Source organism: Arachis hypogaea, chromosome 2 (assembly GCF_003086295.3).
Source record: "Arachis hypogaea cultivar Tifrunner chromosome 2, arahy.Tifrunner.gnm2.J5K5, whole genome shotgun sequence".
Lineage (NCBI taxonomy): Eukaryota > Viridiplantae > Streptophyta > Magnoliopsida > Fabales > Fabaceae > Arachis > Arachis hypogaea.
The window spans coordinates 100,552,864-100,573,887 of NC_092037.1; the positions used below are offsets into that span (position 1 = coordinate 100,552,864).

The 21,024-nt window shown below is 29.7% G+C and overlaps 3 protein-coding genes across 3 annotated transcripts; 2 read left to right on the forward strand and 1 right to left on the reverse strand.

Annotated features, from left to right (window-relative positions):
- The first annotated feature begins 1,051 nt into the window (after positions 1 to 1,051).
- On the forward strand, positions 1,052 to 4,497 carry LOC112757341 (E3 ubiquitin-protein ligase RHF2A). Its single transcript, XM_025805934.3, has 10 exons — positions 1,052 to 1,254; positions 1,363 to 1,480; positions 2,170 to 2,304; positions 2,424 to 2,470; positions 2,814 to 2,876; positions 2,971 to 3,079; positions 3,162 to 3,511; positions 3,609 to 3,713; positions 3,812 to 4,176; positions 4,421 to 4,497. The coding sequence occupies exons 2-9, from the start codon at positions 1,475 to 1,477 to the stop codon at positions 4,122 to 4,124; spliced, it is 1,128 nt and encodes a 375-aa protein (XP_025661719.1). The 5' UTR covers positions 1,052 to 1,254; positions 1,363 to 1,474; the 3' UTR covers positions 4,125 to 4,176; positions 4,421 to 4,497.
- A 1,826-nt stretch (positions 4,498 to 6,323) lies between these two features.
- LOC112757350 (putative RNA polymerase II subunit B1 CTD phosphatase RPAP2 homolog) lies at positions 6,324 to 11,063 on the forward strand. Its single transcript, XM_025805942.2, has 7 exons — positions 6,324 to 6,458; positions 7,386 to 8,003; positions 8,239 to 9,057; positions 9,146 to 9,339; positions 9,453 to 9,716; positions 10,047 to 10,205; positions 10,676 to 11,063. The coding sequence occupies exons 2-7, from the start codon at positions 7,412 to 7,414 to the stop codon at positions 10,778 to 10,780; spliced, it is 2,133 nt and encodes a 710-aa protein (XP_025661727.1). The 5' UTR covers positions 6,324 to 6,458; positions 7,386 to 7,411; the 3' UTR covers positions 10,781 to 11,063.
- A 40-nt stretch (positions 11,064 to 11,103) lies between these two features.
- Positions 11,104 to 14,781, reverse strand: LOC112757357 (uncharacterized). The gene is made up of 9 exons (XM_025805946.3): positions 14,253 to 14,781; positions 13,602 to 13,851; positions 13,122 to 13,481; positions 12,934 to 13,010; positions 12,673 to 12,753; positions 12,505 to 12,583; positions 12,354 to 12,425; positions 11,982 to 12,089; positions 11,104 to 11,699 (listed from the first exon to the last, which is right to left on the reverse strand). Exons 2-9 carry the CDS (start codon positions 13,845 to 13,847, stop codon positions 11,313 to 11,315), a joined length of 1,410 nt encoding a protein of 469 aa, XP_025661731.1. The 5' UTR covers positions 13,848 to 13,851; positions 14,253 to 14,781; the 3' UTR covers positions 11,104 to 11,312.
- Between the last annotated feature and the right edge of the window lie 6,243 nt (positions 14,782 to 21,024).

Consider the following 21,024-nt stretch of genomic DNA (forward strand, 5'->3'; position numbering starts at 1 on the left):
TTCACTTTTCAGTCATCATTATGACTTACGTGAGAGAGTAGGGCTTCTTCAGTTAGCCCAACCCAATACAAGTTTTTGAGGTGATGAGTGTTGGGCTTTCCTTTTGATCTATTAGGCAACATCAACTTTAATTTTCATTGTTCAAATCCGTATCAAGCCCAAAATCAAAGTAGCAAAGCAAGATTAAAAGAAAATGTGAAACCTTGACCAAAAAAAAAAAAGAAAATGTGAAACAAACAAACTTGGCCTGAGTAAGTGTTTTGCTCACTCGCTTAAACAAACCTTGATGCTTGACCAAAAAAAAAAAAAAACAAACCTTGATGGTTTAAATTTTGTTTTATGTGTGTAATAATTTATTGATAAGTGATAAATTTTTAAATTGAACTCAGATCCGCGACAATTTAACCTTTATTCTATCAAATTGGGAGATAACATATAAAAAAATCACTTATATTTGCCTTAGAAATTTTCATTGGAGCTAATAAGCTAAACCACTTTAATCTTCTATTTTATCTACCTAATAGTATTTAATTAAGTGTCAATATAATTATATAAAGTATTCTTATTATAAGAGACTAGAGTTAACTTTTATCCTATTGATATACTACCATTTTCAATATATATTTTAAATATAGTTATATTTAAATATAATTGATAAATAAAAAATATTTTTACATAAAATATTCAAACATAAAATTATTTTTATTTTTTTATAAGATCTTTTAAAAAAAAAATTAAAAAAATTTACCTAAACAAACCCTAAATTATTTTTAGTAATTGTCTTTTTTTTGTCCGTATACTTGTATATTTATTGTTTATTCTCAATTAAAAAAATGATAATACAATCTAACTTTTTCTAAATAATTATTTATATTGATCCCTAATAACAAATTTAAAGTATTAGAAATAAACAATCAATTACTAGTTAGGTGGTGATTGGATATTCATTATCATCATGATCTAAAGTTCTTAATTAAATATCTTATCATTTTTTTTCTGTATTATCATCATTGATTCTTTAATTTAATTAAGATTTTATTATCATTAATTGATAATAATAATAATAAGGCGTAGAAAGCTATAAAGTTGAGTATACTTTATTCTTCTGTGTGTCCTTTCTGTGATGCTTGTGGGGTTAGTGGGGGTTTCTTGTCAAAAATCAAAATTCTTCATTTCACACAAACACAAATTTGGTAAAGAAACCCATCAATCAAATCAAATCAATAATCAATAATAATCATAAAATCCAGCAAGGTAAACTGCAACACTCTTCTCTTTGTTCTTTTTGTTTTTTTTCTTTTCTTTATCATAATCATAATTTCTATTATTGAATTGTTGTTGTTTTCTGCACTGCATCTATAGCTGCTTCCTTGGAGGTTTTGAATTCAAGGCTTTGTTTGGTGGGTTCACAAATAATCACTACAAATTTCTTAAGACCCTTTTTTTCTCTTTTGTGGAGCTTTACCAATTCTCAATGGAGGTAAATCCTGTAACTATTCGTTTGTTTGTTGAATTTTGATAAAAAATTGTGCTTTTTTCCCTTTTTTTGTTTTTTTGTTTTTTGTCAAATACCCATTTCAGTTTATGTTTCAAAGATTAAACCTTTATTATACAGGAGTTCATTCCAATTGCATCCTTACATGATCCCTTTACTCTGAGCTGTTGTTTTTTCTTCTATTTAACTTTCCACGTATTGGCATATATTTGGTACATGTATAGAAGGATTAGAAGATGTTTCAGGCATAAATCTGAATGTATTTCTTTGGGAGAAAAATGATAAAATTTGAATTCCAATGGCTAGGCTTAGGTAAATTGTTAAGAGTTGAAAGTCTGAAACAAAGATCATTGTTTTGAGTTTATTTGCTGAAGCCATGGAAGCCTTACTTGAAGAGTGTATAAAGCTTATTTTGGCTTCATTGTTTCATTATGGTTATGATGATGATGATGATTAATTAAGTTAGTGTTGTTTAATTGAGCTAATGATGTTTAATGTTATTGCGTTGTTTCGTTCTCTGCTGTCGTATAGTACATGAGGTTGTTCCGGGTAGAATCCGTATTTTTAATGTTCTTATCGAAACCATATGTGGTCCGTATTCTGTTTGATAAAAATATTATGCACTCTAAGAACTTGGGAAATATTTTCTGAAGTTGTTGGCTGGTATTTAAAAGGTTCCAGAGATGGAAGGAAAGATTGAAAGCCATACAACATCAGCAGAAGCCTTTGTTGAAGGGGGGATTCAAGAAGCCTGTCATGATGCTTGCAGTATATGCCTTGAGGATTTTTGCGACAGTGATCCTGCGTCGGTAATGTTTTATGCTTTTGATTCATGTGTCTTTTGATTCCGGAATTAGTACTATAATAAGTAACTATTTGAGTTCAATTGAAAGACATTTCTTCAATTTCTCCACCTCTTTTTTTCCAGGTGACTAATTGCAAGCATGAGTTCCATCTACACTGCATTCTTGAATGGTATCTCTCGGAACTTATTACATTTTAGTTACTGGTGCTTTACGTTCGTTTACAGTTCTCATAGGGATATGCATTATGTCATCTAGTTTGGTTTCTATCTATTAAAACGCCTTATATAGTGTTTCACCAATAACAAATTCTCATTGACAAAATAGAACCAGAAGGAAGAAAGCAATGATGTACTTATATGCCATTTTCGACTTTCATGTTTTGTTTTCTTTTGATCTTCGGGTTGGGCAAAGTGGAAGGGACCAAAATTTCAACATGATAAAGGGGGTTACTAGCTGTACCGATGTAAATGGAACTATATAACTTTAGCAATTTTACGAGTGATTGTTCTCAGGTGTCAAAGAAGCTCCCAATGTCCCATGTGTTGGCAATCTGTTAGCTTGAAGGATGCTACCAGGTTGTTTGTTTATGATTTTTCTTTTCAAATATGATATCTATTTTATAATTCTTTTTTGAAATTATATTATTAAAGTTGTATGCATTTATGACAGTCAAGAATTGCTTGAAGCAGTAGAGCAGGAGAGGAGCATAAGGGTTACCCCATCAAGAAATGTTGATATCTTTCATCATCCATCCCTTGATGATCCAGAATTGCACCAGGTCGGTTATCTGTCATCAGTTTCGAAGTTTTGGTTTGATTCGCTTACTTAAGCACATCATAATATGTTTTCACATTATGCAGTTTGAAGAGCGAATAATTCAACATATAGCTGCTGCGGCAGCAATGAGGAGAGCACGGCACCTTGGTCACAGGGAAGGTCCTAGTACTCGGTCATCTTCTCATGGCCATCCACATTTCTTACTATTCTCGGCACAGTCGAGTGCACATCCATCTAGTCCTGAATCTGTTGCCGGAGATGGAAATGAACTGGCTGAAATCCCTGTAGGAAGTCCATCTACGCCACTTACATCTGATGGAGACGAGCCATCAACGTCTCAGCTGATCGCACATATTCAAACTCGGAGCCCTTCTTTAGCTCACAGGTCTACTGTCTCGGCTACAAACCGTGAAGGGATTCAGCCTAATGAAAGGTACTTAGTTAGGTCTTAATGATTATTATCTTTGGGATCATTATTAGTTGTTTGGATAAGTGGAGTTATGTATTCTTTCTTCCCTTGCATGCCGAAGTTCTACCACTCATTCTTCGACTTTGGACGGAGACAGAGCAGGGCCGTCCGATCTCCAGTCATTTTCTGATTCTTTGAGGTCCAAATTTAATGCAATGTCCCTGAGGTACAATTGCTTAGAAAGCAATGGCATGTGTCCTTACTCCTTAGAAGTATGTATTTTCTCAAATTGACTTGTATGGTATTGAATTGTTTAATGACTAGATACAAAGAATCGCTTTCGAAGGGCACAAGGGGATGGAAAGAGAGGCTGTTCTCTCGAAATTCTTCTGTGTCAGAACTCGGTTCAGAAGTCAAGAGAGAGTTGAATGCTGGAATTGCGAGTGTATCCCGATTGATGGAGCGCCTCGAATCTAGAGAAAATAATAGAGTTGGGGATGCATCTTTGTCGAATCATTTGGCGGATTCCTCCATCCCTGAGACAAGCAACCAGCACAATGTGGAAGCTCTCCGAAGGAACTCTTCGCGCGGCAATAATTCTCAGGCCACTTTTTCTGCTGGCTCAGATTCAAACTAAGCTTTGTTTTTGTTTCTGTGAATGCATACTCCTCAGCATCTCATATTTGAAGGTGAGCTTTGATCTTTGTTGTTTGTTGGTGGAACCTATTAGCCAGAACATAATCAGCAAATCTTTCATCAAATTTAAAACCAAAATATAGCTCTAAAATGGTTCTAATGATAACACATTAAAACTCTTCCATTCACCTCAATATTTACCTAGACATGGAGGATAATACAGAGAAATAATTTACATGATTTTTAATCCCATATTCATCCATACAGATTCTAACATAACTAATTTTCTTTTTTCAGGCTAATTGTTTGCCCAGAAATGACATGCTGAGGAGATTATGCCTTTATTATGTTCTGGTTTTCAATTTTTTCTTTTAGGGTCTAAAAGGACATTTGTGTCAAAAGCTGAGAACTCTGACTCTGACTCTTGTGTATATTAAATGATGGGATCATGGAGGAGTTTGTATTTAATCTGAGGGAGAAATTGGTTTGAAATTGAATTATCAGAAACTGGTGTCCTTATATAAAGTACTTTTGGTACAATGGAACCCAATGGAAATAGATGTGGATCAAGGTGTGCCAATTATAAAGGTTCATTAAATAATTCAGAAATTTTAATTATGCACAAAAAATGGCCATGTATAGTTTTCATTTTTTTTTTGTCTAAAGTACCAAATAATTGAGAAAATTATTATTGGTCTCATGGTTATTTCATATTTTTTCTTTTTTAATTAATTATTCATTTTTTAAATTTTAATTTTTGCCAAATAATTGTTATATTACGTTATTAGATATGTCCAAAATTTAAGGAATGAATTTTTCCAATTTTTTTTAATTGTTTGGTAAAATGTGATTCTTATCTTATGAGACTAAGAGAAAATATAAAAAAGAGAAGATATTGAATGGTAAAAGATTACATTTTACCAAATAACTCTCATATGCTTGTACGGCCCACGATCGAATCAGATTTGATCTGTATTCTAGTCAGATTCGTGTATCTAATATATGTGTATCTAATATGCATATATGTGAACTCACACCAAATAATAAATAAATAAATAAATAATATATATGTTGTATTTATGTTTTATTTTAGTTAATAATTATTATTCATATATATTGTATTATTTTATTTTTGTTTAAAAAAGTGAAAAAAAGAGTTTTATTAAAATAAAAAAAGATTTTATTGAATTTTTTTATAAAAATAAATTTTTTCATATATTTTTTATTTTGCGGATCGAATTGGATTAGCCATATCCGATTTGAGTAATCCAATTCGATCTGCGAACACCCTTAGTAAATAAAAGAAAATAAGCAAACAAAATAATTAAATAGAGTAATCATTAATATTTAAAATATTTTTATAAATTGTTTTATAATTTCAATAAAGTTTAGTTATTTTATTAACTCAAATGATTATTTTAAAATAGAGAGTTAATTAAAATTATAAATATAAAATTTCAGTTCAAATCACATGAATACTTATTTTAAGTTTATGTGTATGATGGATTGATGATGGCCCTTGCTCATATATGTTTTTTTTTTATTAAATAAAAAAAATAGAAAAACCACAATAGGAAATCACTATATTGCTTAGAGTCTTACGGGCCGGTTGGTTCAAGGGAAATAGGGAAGAAAGAAAATAAAGAAAAAAAAGAGTAAAAAATGGAATTTTTCATTGTTTGGATGATCCAAGAAAATTAAGAGGAGAAGGAAAATATAGTGTGGGGTCCATTTAAAAGTTTTTTCTCTAACAATGAGATGAAAATAGATGAAGAAAAAGTACATAATGGTTTAATTATCAATTTGTCCTTTATTTAATATAAATTATAATTTTATATAATATAGATAAGGATATTAATATAATTTTACTCAATATAATTTTTTCTTTTCTTACTTTTTCTTTTATCCAAATAAAAAAAAGTTTTTTTCCTATTTTCTTTCCATTCATTTTCTCTTCATCCAAACAACACACACAAAAATCTACTTTTCCTCTCATTTTCTTTCCTTCTATTTTCTTTCCTTCCATTTTCTTTCATTCTATTTTCTATTTTGCATCCAAACAATGCCTTAGAGATAAGAGTTTTTTTTTTTGGTGACTTAGAGATAGTAGTATTTATTATTTAACCAAAAATATAAATTTTATTATTAAAATATTTAAATTAGATAAAGTGTATAAATACATAAACACCACCTTGTCTCCAACATACATTCCCCAATTCGCTTGAATCCCTAAAATCTTCTCTTTCCTTCTTTTCGCTCTCCTTCGCGCCCATCACAGGTTCCACTGATCCACCCACCGCCACTCGCCACCGTCCACCGTCAAGTCTCTGCCGGAGTACCTTCCCTCCCTCTGCTTCTTCTTCTATCTATAAACCCTGGGGCTTTGCAACCTTCTCAAATTTTTATCTATGACAATTAACTCTATTTTAAGTCACTTCTCTTGTTCTCCTTAAAATCGAAATCAATTTTATCACTCGGACCAATAGGTTTAAAATGAATTTTTATTCTTTGACCGTATTCGAAAATTCCCAACCTTTTTGAGCTACTTAGTGACTTGGATTTTGCAAATGTGGTCACTTTTTAAATCAATTTTCTTTTGTTTTTTAAATATTTTAGCAATGTATTTAATGCAGCTAAATCTTTTTAAAAAATAATTAGTGTAATCCAATTCCATATTATGCCAGCTTTGGTTGTTTTGTTGAAGCATGAAAGAGTTTGAAATACTTACATTGGAATGAAGTAATAAGGTTTATATGAATGTACAAATAACAACTAAAAAATAATAAGGGAAGTCACAATATTTATATCTGCATTGCTTCTTTGTAACCAAGTAATGTACAGTCAGAGGTACAACTTGTAGTAGCTATTTGACATTGCGTAGTATAATCTATGTTTATATGTTGAGTAAGCTGAGGAGAGTAGTTGAGTTAATTCTAGGAGCATGAGGATGATTTGAATATTATAATGAATTTTGAAATCTGAATACTTGATTATGTTTGTGTTTGAAGTTAATTCTAGGAGCATGAGGATGATTTAATTATTATAATGAATTTTGAAATCTGAATACTTGATTATGTTTGTGTTTGAGGGAATAGAATCAATCTTAGAAAGCTTTGCTTTCAGTATTTAATTATCATGTGCAATTATTTGTCTTCCTGTTTTTCTGATCAGTTATTGCCCAAGTGCTTTCGAATTAGCAAGATTTATTTTTTCTGTCTGGTGGTGGCTTAATGCGAGTTTTTTTTGCATGACATTATTCCAGATACTACCTTTTAAGGATTTTGTTCAATGGGAAAGGACCAACATGTATTTGTCAAAGATGCTGTTTTCAAACTGCAAATGTCCCTTCTTGAGGGCATCCAAAATGAAGACCAGCTGTTTGCAGCTGGATCTGTGATATCAAAGAGTGATTATGAAGATGTTGTGACCGAACGATCCATCACAAATGTGTGTGGTTATCCACTCTGCCACAATTCTTTGCCATCTGATCGGACCCGGAAGGGTAGATATCGGATTTCACTAAAGGAGCACAAGGTCTATGACCTGCATGAGACATACATGTTTTGTTCATCGAGTTGTGTTGTTAACAGCAAAACTTTCGCCGGGAGCTTGCAGGATGAGAGATGCTCAGTTTTAGACTCAGAGAAACTAAACAATCTTCTTAGACATTTTGCGGATATGAATCTAGAACCATTGGAGAAGTTGGAAAAGAGTGGTGATTTGGGTTTGTCTAACTTGAAAATTCAGGAGAAAGAAGAAACCGGCACTGGAGAGGTGTCTTTGAAGGAGTGGGCTGGACCTTCAAATGCAATTGAAGGTTATGTACCAAAACCAAGAGACAGTGATTCCAAGGGTTCTTCTCGGAAAAATATTAAGAAAGGTGAGAATTTATGGAATCCTGATATGTTTAGGAGCCTAAATTATAAAATAGCCATATGCTGGTTCTTGTTTAGGGGTGATATTTTATTTATTGTATTATGTTCAATCAGTGGCATGTGAGTAAATATGATTGAACTGAAGCTGGCGACCTGATTTCTGAGAAATGGAATAGTTTAACTTTTAGTTCTTATCCTTCTTCACTTTCCGACAAAGTGGGCTTTGATTGTGCGTTGCAGGGGCCAAAGGTGCTCGTGGCAAGTTGAACAGTGACAAAAATTTAATTATTAATGACATGGACTTCACGAGTACTATAATTATGACCGATGAGTATAGTGTTTCGAAAGCACCACCAGGTCAAACAGACACCAAAGTTGATCATCAAATTAAACCAACTGCATCAGTTGAGAAGCCGAAAACAGTTGGCAGTAAAAAGGTAGTTGCAAAAGATGGTAAGAGTATTGAAGAACTGTCTTCCTCTTTTAAGAGTGGTCTAAATTTGAGTGTCTCAGAAAAAGAGGAGGAGCCAAGAATCGAGGAAGTAGCTGAATCTTGCGACGCTGTGCTCAAAACCCCTCTTGACCCTTTTGATAAGAAAACAAATGTTCATTTCGTCTCCATATCTGAAAGACAATGTGATGTTGAAAAGAACAATTCTGAAGTGGCACCAATAAAAGATGGGGAATGTAGAGTTGCTGTTAATGATGGTGCTTCCACTTCCAATGTAGATGCAGCCAATGATGAAGATAAAGTCCAAATGGAAAAAACAACCGGATCATCCAAGAATAAACCCAAGTCTTCTCTTAAAGCTGCTGGTGGAAAGAAACTTAGTCGCTCTGTTACTTGGGCGGATGAGAAAAACAACAGTTCCGGGAGTAAAGATCTTTGTGAGGTTAAAGAATTTGGAGACGCCAAACATAAATCTGACTTGGTAGATGATACAGAAGTTGATGATGATGAAGATATGATTCGTCGCACATCTGCTGAAGCTTGTGCAATGGCATTGAACCAAGCATCGGAAGCAGTTGCATCTGGAGGATCCGATGTTGCTGATGCTGGTAACTTTTGTTTCTTTCATATGTTTTCTATTTATATATTAGATGAATTTTCACCTTCTTTTGGTGTCCATCAATTTGTCTCATGCAGTTTTGGAAGCTGGGCTCATTATTTTGCCACCCCCACAAGACGGCGTTGAGAAAGAGATTAAGGAGAATGTCGATATGGAAGAAACTGAATCGTTTACTGTGAAATGGCCACAAAAGCCTGGATTTCCCGATGTTGATTTGTTTGACAATGAAGACTCATGGTTTGATTCTCCACCTGAAGGTTTCAGTTTGACAGTGAGTCTCTAATCTCTACTGAGTTCGTTAACAAATATCCAATATCCTAAACTGTGCATGCTTTCTTGATTTAATCCATGCCATACCTTGATCCCTTTATAATTTTGTTTCAGTTATCACCTTTTGCAACCATGTGGAATGCACTCTTTACATGGATATCATCTTCTTCTTTGGCATATATATACGGGAGTGATGAAAGTTCTCATGAGGAATATCTATCAGTTAATGGGAGAGAATATCCATGCAAAATCGTCTTGTCAGATGGTAGATCATCTGAAATAAAGCAAACTTTAGCCAGTTGTCTTTCTCGAGCTTTACCAGCAGTTGTTGCCGAGCTCAGGTTACCAGTACCAATATCAACCTTGGAGCAAGGGGTGGTAAGATTTCGGCTTTACTTTGTTCTATATACTAAGTAATGATGTATTGCAGTTGTCAGACATTTGGTTCCATCTTCATCCTGTGTTTACTAAGTAATCATGCGTGGTTACCAAGTAATGATGTTTCCTGTCATAGGACAAAGGAAATTGTTTAGATGGGCACTGTGGAGGGTTCTTTGCACCTTAGAATTATGCCTTAATTTTAATAGTATGATTTGCATGTAGTTTTAAGTTATAATCTTCATAACTGTACAGAGAAATGTATAGTAATAATCCAGATACTATTTTTATATTGGATATATGAGTTCACTTCACTTGATTTTCTTATAGGCATGCTTGCTGGATACAATGTCATTTGTGGATCCTCTTCCGGCTTTCAGAACAAGGCAATGGCAAGTGGTTGCTCTTCTGTTCATCGATTCATTGTCCGTTTGTAGAATACCTTCTGTGACCTCATACCTGACAGATAGGAGGCCCTTGTTTCGCAAGGTGAGAGATGGTGATATCAGCATCTTTACCCTGGCAGGAATCTTATTGATACTAAGAAAAAAAAAACAATATAGTCGTATTACTTAGATACCATGGCCTAAAATCTTAATCCTTTTCATATATGAGCTTTTTGTTGAGGTAGTTCAATTAACATTCAAGTCTCTACATAACAATCTGCAAGAGAGATTGCTTAATTTTCATCTGTGTTTCCTGTATAGATGTTTTGCCACCTCTTTTATATTAGTTTTGGTGCAAACTTAACAATATAAGCCCTTCATGGTTTAGCAGATCATGCTTGATTTCCTTCACCTTCTACTACTAAGATTTAATAGCCACATTGTAATCAAGTTTATTGAAATGAATTCTTATATCTCTTAAGTGCTGCTTTTTATTCTGTGTTACTTCTGATTTTGTTGCATAATCCTTTAGTTTTCATTAATAATTTGTTAACTATTGGTTTGATGAAACAGGTTTTGCATGGTACCCAACTGGATATGGAAGAGTATGAGGTGCTGAAGGATCTCATGGTACCACTTGGCCGCGCGCCTCAATTTTCTTCCCAAAGTGGAGCCTGATCACATGATGCAACTTCAACTAGAATTGATCATCTTCAACAACTGAATTCTGAGGAACTTACAATGATTTGAGTGCAATCTTTTTATTGTTTCTTTTTTTGGGGAAAAAATTGCATTTCAAGCATTGCAGTGATTGGAAAATTCTGTTTATATAGACTTAAAACCAAGATACTTATATGTTGGCACTTATAAGAAACCCAAGCAAGATTGGAATCAGATTTTAGTATGACTCAATTCTATTGAGAGTGATGAATGAAAGATTGATTTTTTCAATTTTGACAAATTTCTGATATGAATTAACACAAGAATAACTTGCTAAACAATGAATAAACATGGCTTTTTTACTATAGGTTATAAAGGTATGAGTTCAATACAAGAAGCAAATATAATTTAATACATGCTTTTGATGAACAAAGAAACAACCTCATTATACATGATATAATATAATGAAATGAACATGGGAACAACAAAAACAACTTCAACAAGGAATCCTAAGTTTATATAATCAATATATTTGATCTGGATTTAAATTCTACCCTCCAACAGTAACCTCATATGATACAACCAGTGCATTATTGTTCTGACCATGAGCATTTTCAGATCCAAGTTCCATGCCACCTCTTTGGTATTCAGAATTGTTAACTTGTGCTTCTTGGCATTCTTCATTGCTTCCTACTATACCTGAGACCTTGATTATAGACTTTCTAGAATCATTTTCAGTTTTCTTTGAAATTTCCTTAGCTTGTGGCTTGGTTTGAGTTTTGTTCAGTGGTTTCTTTGAAGTAACATCTTTGTGAGCTTTTACCTTTGATTTGGTGGCTGAATCATTTTGAGAACAAGATTTATCTTCTGAATTGTTGCTCACAACAGACCCTTTATTCCTTCCAAGCTTTGGAGATATTGGGCGAGTTGTAGGTATCTGATTGGTAGATAAAAATGCATTAGCATCCGCTCGCTAGATAAGAAATATGCAACTCTGAAGAGTATAGAAGAATAGAGTACTTAAAACATTTGAGCAAGTCAGCATTACAGAAAAGAAGAATAGATTCACTAGCTAAAAAAAACACACATTAGCAATATGAATTTGCTTTTTTATTTGCCATGAAAACAAGCTTGGATAAAGGGAGAAAGAAAAAACCACTTAGTTCTGACTTCTGAGAATGGAGAACTTCTTTAGAAGGCATTGTGAGAGATAAGTTACCTTCTTGAGTTCAACTTTTGGAGGAGGTTCCTTATAGAAACTTGGCATTGGAGTGGCCTTGAATGTCATGGCTTTCCTCAATTGCTTGATCTCTGCCTCCTGGTTTTCCTGCACAAATCCACAAGACAAAATGAAAAAAATAATTTAGAAAACTAAGATCACAACAAGGAATAGAATCCATTTTGTTCGCGCTAGGGAGAATGCTACGATGCATCACTTTAAACTCGGTACATCATGCACTAAGGTAATCCCAACAGCTCAAATCCGGTGCATAATAGATTGACTTAAATCTACTCAGTTGGATTACCATAGTGCATGATGCATCAGAGTTTAACTTGGTGCATCTAAGCCATAAACCCATGCCATATATACCTTTGATTTCTCTTGGAGATTAGTCTTTTCAGCTTCCTTTTCCTGAATTTTCTCTTCCAACTTTGAGAAGAACTGAGGGAAACAAAGGATCAATATATCACAATGACTATAACATAATCAATAAGATAAGATGCAAGGTTGCAGCAATAACCTCCTTCCTTTTTTCAGCTCTCTCTTCCAATCTGAAGGAGAATCCAGAACCACTGCTCCTCCGGCGAGGAGTGGTGCTTCTGATAGCATGTAAACAAAGTTTGGTGAATATTTTGGTAACACAAAAAGAATGAACTAATAAGTGTGAGTGATAGTGTATGAATCATACGAAGTTGTGGATTGACCATCCTCATCTTCCTTGTTTGTTTTCTCAGATTTTTTTGAGTCTGGATTTTGATCAACAACAGATCTGCAATAAGGCCAAAAAGGCATAATGTCACAATCCAATCAACAGAATATTGATGAAGGATAGATTTAATTACTCTGTAGTATCTTATAGTTTCACTTAATTATCAATTTGATACTATGGTTTAAAACTTTATAATTAAATCCTTATACTGAATGAAATTATAGGGAGGCTAGGACTTACATGGATGGTTGAGATGGCTGAGATGGTTGACTCTTGGCAACATCATTCGCCAGAGCGGCCGGAGTTGACCTTCCAAGCTGGTAGAACAATGAAAAGAAGCTATCATGAACATGGACATGGATACCAATGAGGAAGAATCTATAAGTTACACATAGAGAAAATGCAATGTAGAAAAAAAGGAAATTAACCATAGGGCGTTTAAAGCTAGAAGTTGATGTCAAATTCTTTTGGTTTGTGCTTCCATGGTTTGTTTTTACTTCCTTTGAGCTAATTTGAGAGTTTGTCAACTTGCTTCCATGGCGAATCGAAGACTCGGCTTTAACACTATTGCCTTGAACATGCTGCTTAGCTTCTGTTTTCACCTGAACTCCATCAATGCTTTTCTTTATACCATCTCTAGTAGTTGCTGATTTTGATGGGAATGAAAGGCTCTTAGAAAGATTTTGCCTTTGCTTTTTAGAAGATGAAGTTGAAGCCTTCAAATCTGGTTTGTCTTTGATGACAAGTTTGTTGTTCTTCACAGCAACACCACCTTTTCCACCAGGTTCCTAACAAAATCAACTTGTTTATATATTTCTATCTTGAAACAGTTACCAAATACGCCACACTCGCTAAGTAGCATTAACATTCACAATGTGATAACTGAGAAATAACCATTAATGTGGTACCTTAGAATGTTTTGAGCTTTTACTTGCTGCTGAAGATTTTGTTTTGGCTTCAATTTCAACTTCAACTCCAACTTCACTAGCAGAATTTGAGGCTTCACCTTCTACTTTGGGTTTAGATCCTTCATTCTTTCCATGATTCTCTTCATTGTTGCAATTGTTTTCAACTTCTTTATCCATGTTCTCATTAGTACTCACCCCAATCACATGTTTCTCTTCCTCCACAGCAACTCCATTTTCAGATTCCATATTGCTATGAAAATGAAAGACAAAACCAAAAAACAAAGGAAAGAAGACGAGGTTAGCCGAAATATGGTTATCGATTCAAGAACTCAAAGGTCCCCTGTTTCTAAATTCTGTGTGATTTCTATAGAAATGTGCATGGACTATTAAACATGCCATTGGAAATTCTTGAAAAGATTTTATACATCAAGATTAACTATCAGATTCCAATGCTACATTTTCTCAGTAACATTGAAAAATAAAGAATAGATAACATAACATTGGATCTTCATCACAAACTTAACATTGACCCAGATAAGATGAACATCAATTATATCAAAACCACACAAAAGAATCCATGCAGAATCAAAATCAGAACAAAACCAAAAGAAAGAATCTGAAAACAGAAATTCAGAACAACTGAGAAAATACCTCTAGAACTATGAGAATAATAAGCAGTTGCTTATCAAATTCAAAGGCTAAATTATGCACAAGATTGGTGTCTATAGTGTAAAAAACAGAACAGAATAATAGAATATGAAAATTTTGATTATGGCTTGGATTAAAACCACTAGAAGAAGTGGATTTTTAAGCACTTAAGGTATGTATTGTAATAGTTGAAACTGAAAGCTATGGAGTTGGTGACACAATACTTTTCCTTTGAGAAAAGAGAGAGATGAAATTAAATTTTTGGAGATTTTTGGAAAAGAAATCTCAAGTGGAACTAGCTTTCAATGAACTGGAATACATAGATAGATTAATAGGAACTGTCACAATAACTTTTCTATTATTCTTTTTAACATGTAAGTTTTTTGGGTACAATTTTAACAGTCAGAGATATAAAATTAGAATATTAACAAAATTAATGTAACTAACATTAAAGTTATGTTTGGTAAAATGTATAAAAATATCTTGTCTGTTTCTATATATATTATTATTGGATGAAAAAAAAAATAACTATAGCCGGAATCACTTGTTTTTTACTTTTATTTTTTTGGTGGAACCAACAATGGAAAAAACAAAAAACAATTAGGGTTGTTTTGTCATTTGATAATAACCTATGTGCTAAATAAACTTTGATTAAGGTTGATTAGGATAGAGGTTAACTCCTTAACAAAAAAAAAGTTTATATGCTTATGTACCTGCATAACAGTTAATTTAATTTAAATTAATTAGTCAATTATTTATTTGATTAAAAAATTTAATGAAATAGACCAATCATTACATTCGTACGAATTAATTAAGATAATTCATAATTTGTCTCAATTCTTCCAACTAACTTCATGGAAGAGGGTGCCACTGCCAGCAATAAAATGTTATTTAAAAATAAAAAGGTGATTATTGCCACAGTGTAAAAGATTCATTTATTTATTTTTTTATTATATTATATATTTTTTGGAGATTTTGGTTACAGACAAGATTATTGACTAAATAAATTAAGAATTCCTAATAAGGATAGTTCTAGTTTCTTAGGAGTAATCAAGAGATATTTGTCCATCTCTAAAGAATATATATATATATCAACATCACATATCTTATAAATCTTATACTTATTAGGATTATTAAGATCAAGATATGCTTTTGGCTCCATGAATATATATAAACGACCCTCAACACTCCAAAAGAAAAATTACATACTTATAAAATTTATTCTATATTTTTGGTTAATTATTCCTTTAGTTTTTATAATTTTATTAAATTTATAATTAAATTTTTATATAATTTTTTAATTAAGTATCTATATTATTTTTAATTTTATAATTAAATTATTTATATATAAAAAATATATAATTAAAGATTTAATTAAATTTTAAATTATAAATATTTTTAATTTACGAATAAATATTCAGTTAATTTTAATATTTTTTATAATAAAAATTATATAATTATAAAATTAAAAGTAGTATAAAAATTTAATTTAAAAAAATTATAAAAATCTAATTAAAAATTTAATAAAATTATAAAAACTAACAATATAATTAAATATTTTTTTTTCATCTGTACTAAGTACTAACCTTCATATATTATAAATCTAATATGTGAGAAGTCTTTGTCGTCAATTTTAATTAATTTGAGTGATGTGGTTATAATGACTATTTAAACACTTTCGTGCATATCCATTTTCTTCTAAATTGAATTATATATGGCTTTCTTTATTATTTATATCATAATCTAAGTTTGTGACGGAAACCAATCATTATCTATAATTTTGCATATAAATGGTTACGGTATACTTCCAATACATTTCACTATTCCATTCAATGTATACAAAAATACTACTATAGAATTCTTGATGAGGACAAATATATTTATTTATTCATTTATTTTTGTGTTAAAATAAATGAAGACAAATAAAAATTTGTTACTTAAAAGTAAAGTAAGACAAGATAATATTCTACCTTTCAAGTTGCAAAGTATTTAAGGAATTAAAAAAATTGCTATTCAATTAGTTGAATTATACATGTATGTGTGATTTCATAAATATATGTTATAGTAAAAATAAAAAAAAATAACAATAATATGAGGAGAAGAAAGTGAAATAAGACAGAAGACAATGAATGAAGGAAGCAACAAAACATATGATACTGTTTCAGAACATGGAAATGTAAGGAGTGAAGAGGGGCCAGGTTGTGGTATTTTTCTATTATAAGCCATAACATTTATTACAATTTTCTAAAAAATAAAAGTAGAAAATAAAAACAAACAAAAAAGATAATATTTATGAGTAGTGGTTTTATTATTTACTGGAATATTGAGCTAGAATTTTTGTAACATACAGTTATCTTTGTTACAACATTCTGTTTTAATGTATTATAAGGATAAACAATCATCCATTTTTTATTTGGAGTATCAATATATTTTGTTTTCCATTTAAAACTTCCTAGAACCTATTGTTAAAAAAATAATAATTTTTTATTTATATAATAGCTTTTAAGATTACACAAGTATTTTTCAAGTTTTATAATTTTATGAGAATTGAAATTACATGATAAATTAATTATCTAGAATTTAATTCAAATATGATATTTTATATTCAAATAAAATATAAAAAAATAATAATATGTGTATAATTAAATTTATTATGTAATAATATACGTAGAAATGTAATTTATCCATTTAATTTTCAAAAACACTTAAATAATTGTCTTGAGAGAATATGATCGGTTTTCTTTAATATATATTACTCTTCTCTGATAAAACTGAGAAGACTAGTTTTTGTTAGAAAGCCAAAATAACTTGTAAAATTTTAAATGAAAGTATTATCACTAATCGAATGAGAAAGTAACCAAGGAGTGCGATATTTTTAGAAAATTAACTTGTTATTAAAGATAAAAAAAATAAAAAATAAAATATTTAGATTTGTAAATTTTAAATTTTAAAATTTAAATCTAAAATATTAGTCTAAAATAACATAAATAAAAAATTAAAACTTTTTTAATTAAAAAATAAATATTTAAAAAAAGTTATTTTTATATAAAATTAATAATTAAAAATTATTAAATAATAATTTAATTAAATAAATTAAATTATTTAATCATTTTTAAATAATATATCAAATAAAAATAATTATATATAAATTTTTCCTATTAAAAAAACAACCTTCCTTATATTTAATAAAGAACAGTTAAAGAGTAAATGTTAAAAATAATGAGTGACGTGGCAGGAACATGGAACGTGATTGGTCGCACGTTAAGCCAAAATAGACACCCCACCATTTGGCGCCAACCTCACGTGAGTTGTCAGAATCTGCATTCATCGGACGGAAGATCCTTAGCTACAATCTGCGCCGTTCATATCCCTCCAAAATCTAAATCATTCTCCCCGTTTCTGTAGGTCCCACCCATTTTCCCTTAGACCCTGAAACGTTTCTTTCTGCAGAGGCTTTGCCTCATTATTTGTATTTTCTCATCATGAAAATAATTATATATTAGTTTGGTGTATAAAATAACAATATAAATACAATAGAAAAATTAGAAATATTAGTGTATGTGTGCATCACATTGTGAATTTTTTTGTTTTATTTTCTCTAAAATATTTAATACAAAAAGAAGAAATTATATATTCTTTTTTATTATATTTAATATAATTTATTATGTAGTCACTAAAAAAATATAATTTATTATGTAATATTTTCGTACTCATACACCGGACCACGAGAGTACATAATAAATTACATTAGCTATGATACCTTTCCACATCACGTTATGTTACAAATATTCTTTTATTCTTTATATATATATAATAATACTCTAAGAATAATTTGAATATTATTTATCATTTGTTTATACAAAAGAATGATTCACTAATTAACTTTCAATATTTATATTAACAACTAATAAATTTGATCTAAATTATTCAAACTAGATAATTCACACAATATAATATGTATTATTTTAATCCCCACTAATATTTATGTGTAATATTGTTAATTAGTGTCACAAAAATGACACATTATATTGCATGAAAACAAAAATCAATTAATGTATTTAGCTTATTATTATTATTATTATTATTATTATTATTATTATTATTATGTTTGGATTTGTGTGAGATATTATATATGATGATTTAGGATTTTGTGGGTGATACGTTGCATTTAAAAGGCAAGGCTGGGTGGATGGGATAGCAGCTGTCTCTATATTATGAAACCTTGCAACCGATTATTTCTCTCTGCAATCACCATCATATATATATATATATATATATATATAGAGAGAGAGAGAGAGTCGTAGATAGATGTGTATTATACATTTGATTTATTTTTTGAATGATTTTTAAAATCGTTTCAGAAATATGTCTTGTAGTCTGTCTTTATTATTAGTCATTAGTAAGTGTACATGCAAGAAGAGGAGAAGTTATTGTTTCGGTCTATATTTTTAACTATTTTAGTTTTTAGTTGAAAAAATAATTGAAAAAATTTTATTTCAAAATAATTAAGAACATTTTGTTTGTTTTTATTTATGTCTGAATATAATTTTATTAATAACTTTGATAAAGTTCCAAGCCGAGTGATCACTCTTCATGAGCTAGGATTATTAATTAATTTAAAAATTGATTATAATAAATACATAAAATTTAATAAGTTTTAAAATATTTATTATTATTTATTAAAATAAAACATTTAAGAGTTTCTAATGATAGTAATGCGTTCTTACAGCACATTATAATTAAACTCTTATCGAATTAATTAATTATTAATTAATATACAAAACAACAAGTCGCATCTATAAAATTAAATATAGTTACAATCTAGTAATTAACGAAGATACACACTACTGCTAAGACAAGAAACCGATATAGATGATATATATGACAATATTATTATCCAAGGTAGCTAGTAATAAAAGTAAAATAATAGAGCATTGATATTATAATATGAGAATTATTTAGATAAAAACGTTTAAAATATATTTTTTAAATATTTTTTAATAATTAAAGTTTAAAACGTTTTTTTTAAAATATTTTTTAATAATTAAAGTTTAACATATATAATCGATTAAATTATGTTTTTTTTGTTAAAATTAGACAAAAAAATTAATTTGACCGAAAAAATAGTGAATCAAATTTTAAATCGGTCTAAATTAATATTATTTTTTATAAAAAATCACTAAAATACTCTTATTACATATATATAGAATAATACTATACATCTAAAATTTTTTATTAACCAAGTCTAACTAAGTTGATTTAGCATAACAAAAATCAGTTATGACTAGCATTATTTTAAATTTTATTGTTTAGTTTAGTTGGACTTGGTTCATAAAAATATTTGGATATATATATATATATATATATATATATATATATATATATATATATATATAAAAGTATTTTAGTTATTTTTAATAAAAAATAATATTAATTTAGTCAGTTTAAGATTTAATTCACTATTTTTTTGGTCAAATTAATTTGTCTGACTTAATTTTAACAAAAATAATATAGTTTAATCGATTATACATGTTAAATTTTAATTAATAAAAAATATTTTTAAAAAAAGACGTCGTCTTTATCTCAGTGATTCCCTAATAATATTATTATTTATATTATTGTTATTAATTAATTGTTATTACTTACTACACTATGAACTTGGAAGTTGACCATGTTGATGGATGAATACTCACCAATCAAGCAAATCTTATGGTGACAAATTAAGCCCTGATTTGTATATCAACTAATCAAAATTAAAGATTACTCCTAATCACTTGATTAGCATGATACCCCACTTAATCAAATAGTTCCTTAATTAATTGGCAAACCTCATCTCACTTATTTGGGTGCCATAACTTATGACCCCGTTGATGACAAATACACCCAACCTCTGAATAGATAATATAATATAATATATAAACTAAATGGATGTTGCTGTTATGCTATGCATTATCAATGAACTTTCCTATAATTTGGCATCATAGATTTGATTAATATATATATATATATATATATATATATATATATATATATATATATAGGCTTTCTTTATGTCTATTATTTTTATGATTATAACTTTTTCTTTTTGTAAATAGGTTTACATTAAGTACAACATAATTAAGTTGTTATTAATAAGAAGGTGTATTATAGCATTAGTTATCTTGCACTTAGACTATGTTTGTTTGAAGAGAAAATAGAATTAAAAAAAAATAGAAAAAAAAATCATTATTTTTTATTATTTGACTGAGAAGAAAAAGTAAAAAAAAAAAGAGACAAAAAAAACTAGTGAAATCCACTAATTTTTTTTTCAATGTTAGAAAAAAAAAGAAAAAACTTATTTTTTCTTTAATTTGTACTTCTAATATTACTTCTTCATTTTTTTTCAATATATTTTATAATACAAGAGTAAGATTATTTTTTTATAATATTTCTTTTCTTTTTATTTTTTTCCATCTAAACACATCTAAAAAAAATAAAAATTTATTCATTTTTTTTATTATTTTCTTTCTTTTTATTTCTTCTTTTTCCAACCAAAGATAGTCTTAATATAATACCATCATGTTACCAAAGAAAAAATGGTAACAACAAATCAATAGAAACAATGATAAATTGGATTGCAACATATAACAATATCTAACCCACAAATTGAACTTCCAAATGGATGACATTGACCTTGGTTTTATTTTGTTGTATTATTGTCTTCTTCACAATCTCATTTGATGAGCTTAATTTGTGTCATTGTGTCTGTGTGAGTTCAGAATATTTCCATCATACA

Coding starts and splice junctions, on each gene's coding strand:
- LOC112757341 (XM_025805934.3), top strand. Junction 2,877..2,970: donor AGCTTGAAGGATGCTACCAG/GTTGTTTGTTTA, acceptor CATTTATGACAG/TCAAGAATTGCTTGAAGCAG. Junction 3,080..3,161: donor ATGATCCAGAATTGCACCAG/GTCGGTTATCTG, acceptor CACATTATGCAG/TTTGAAGAGCGAATAATTCA.
- LOC112757350 (XM_025805942.2), top strand. CDS start 7,412: ATGGGAAAGGACCAACATGTATTTGTCAAAGATGCTGTTTTCAAACTG. Junction 8,004..8,238: donor TCGGAAAAATATTAAGAAAG/GTGAGAATTTAT, acceptor TGTGCGTTGCAG/GGGCCAAAGGTGCTCGTGGC. Junction 10,206..10,675: donor GGAGGCCCTTGTTTCGCAAG/GTGAGAGATGGT, acceptor TTGATGAAACAG/GTTTTGCATGGTACCCAACT.
- LOC112757357 (XM_025805946.3), bottom strand. CDS start 13,847: ATGGAATCTGAAAATGGAGTTGCTGTGGAGGAAGAGAAACATGTGATT. Junction 13,011..13,121: donor CTAGCTTTAAACGCCCTATG/GTTAATTTCCTT, acceptor TTGTTCTACCAG/CTTGGAAGGTCAACTCCGGC. Junction 12,754..12,933: donor CAGCCATCTCAACCATCCAT/GTAAGTCCTAGC, acceptor GCCTTATTGCAG/ATCTGTTGTTGATCAAAATC.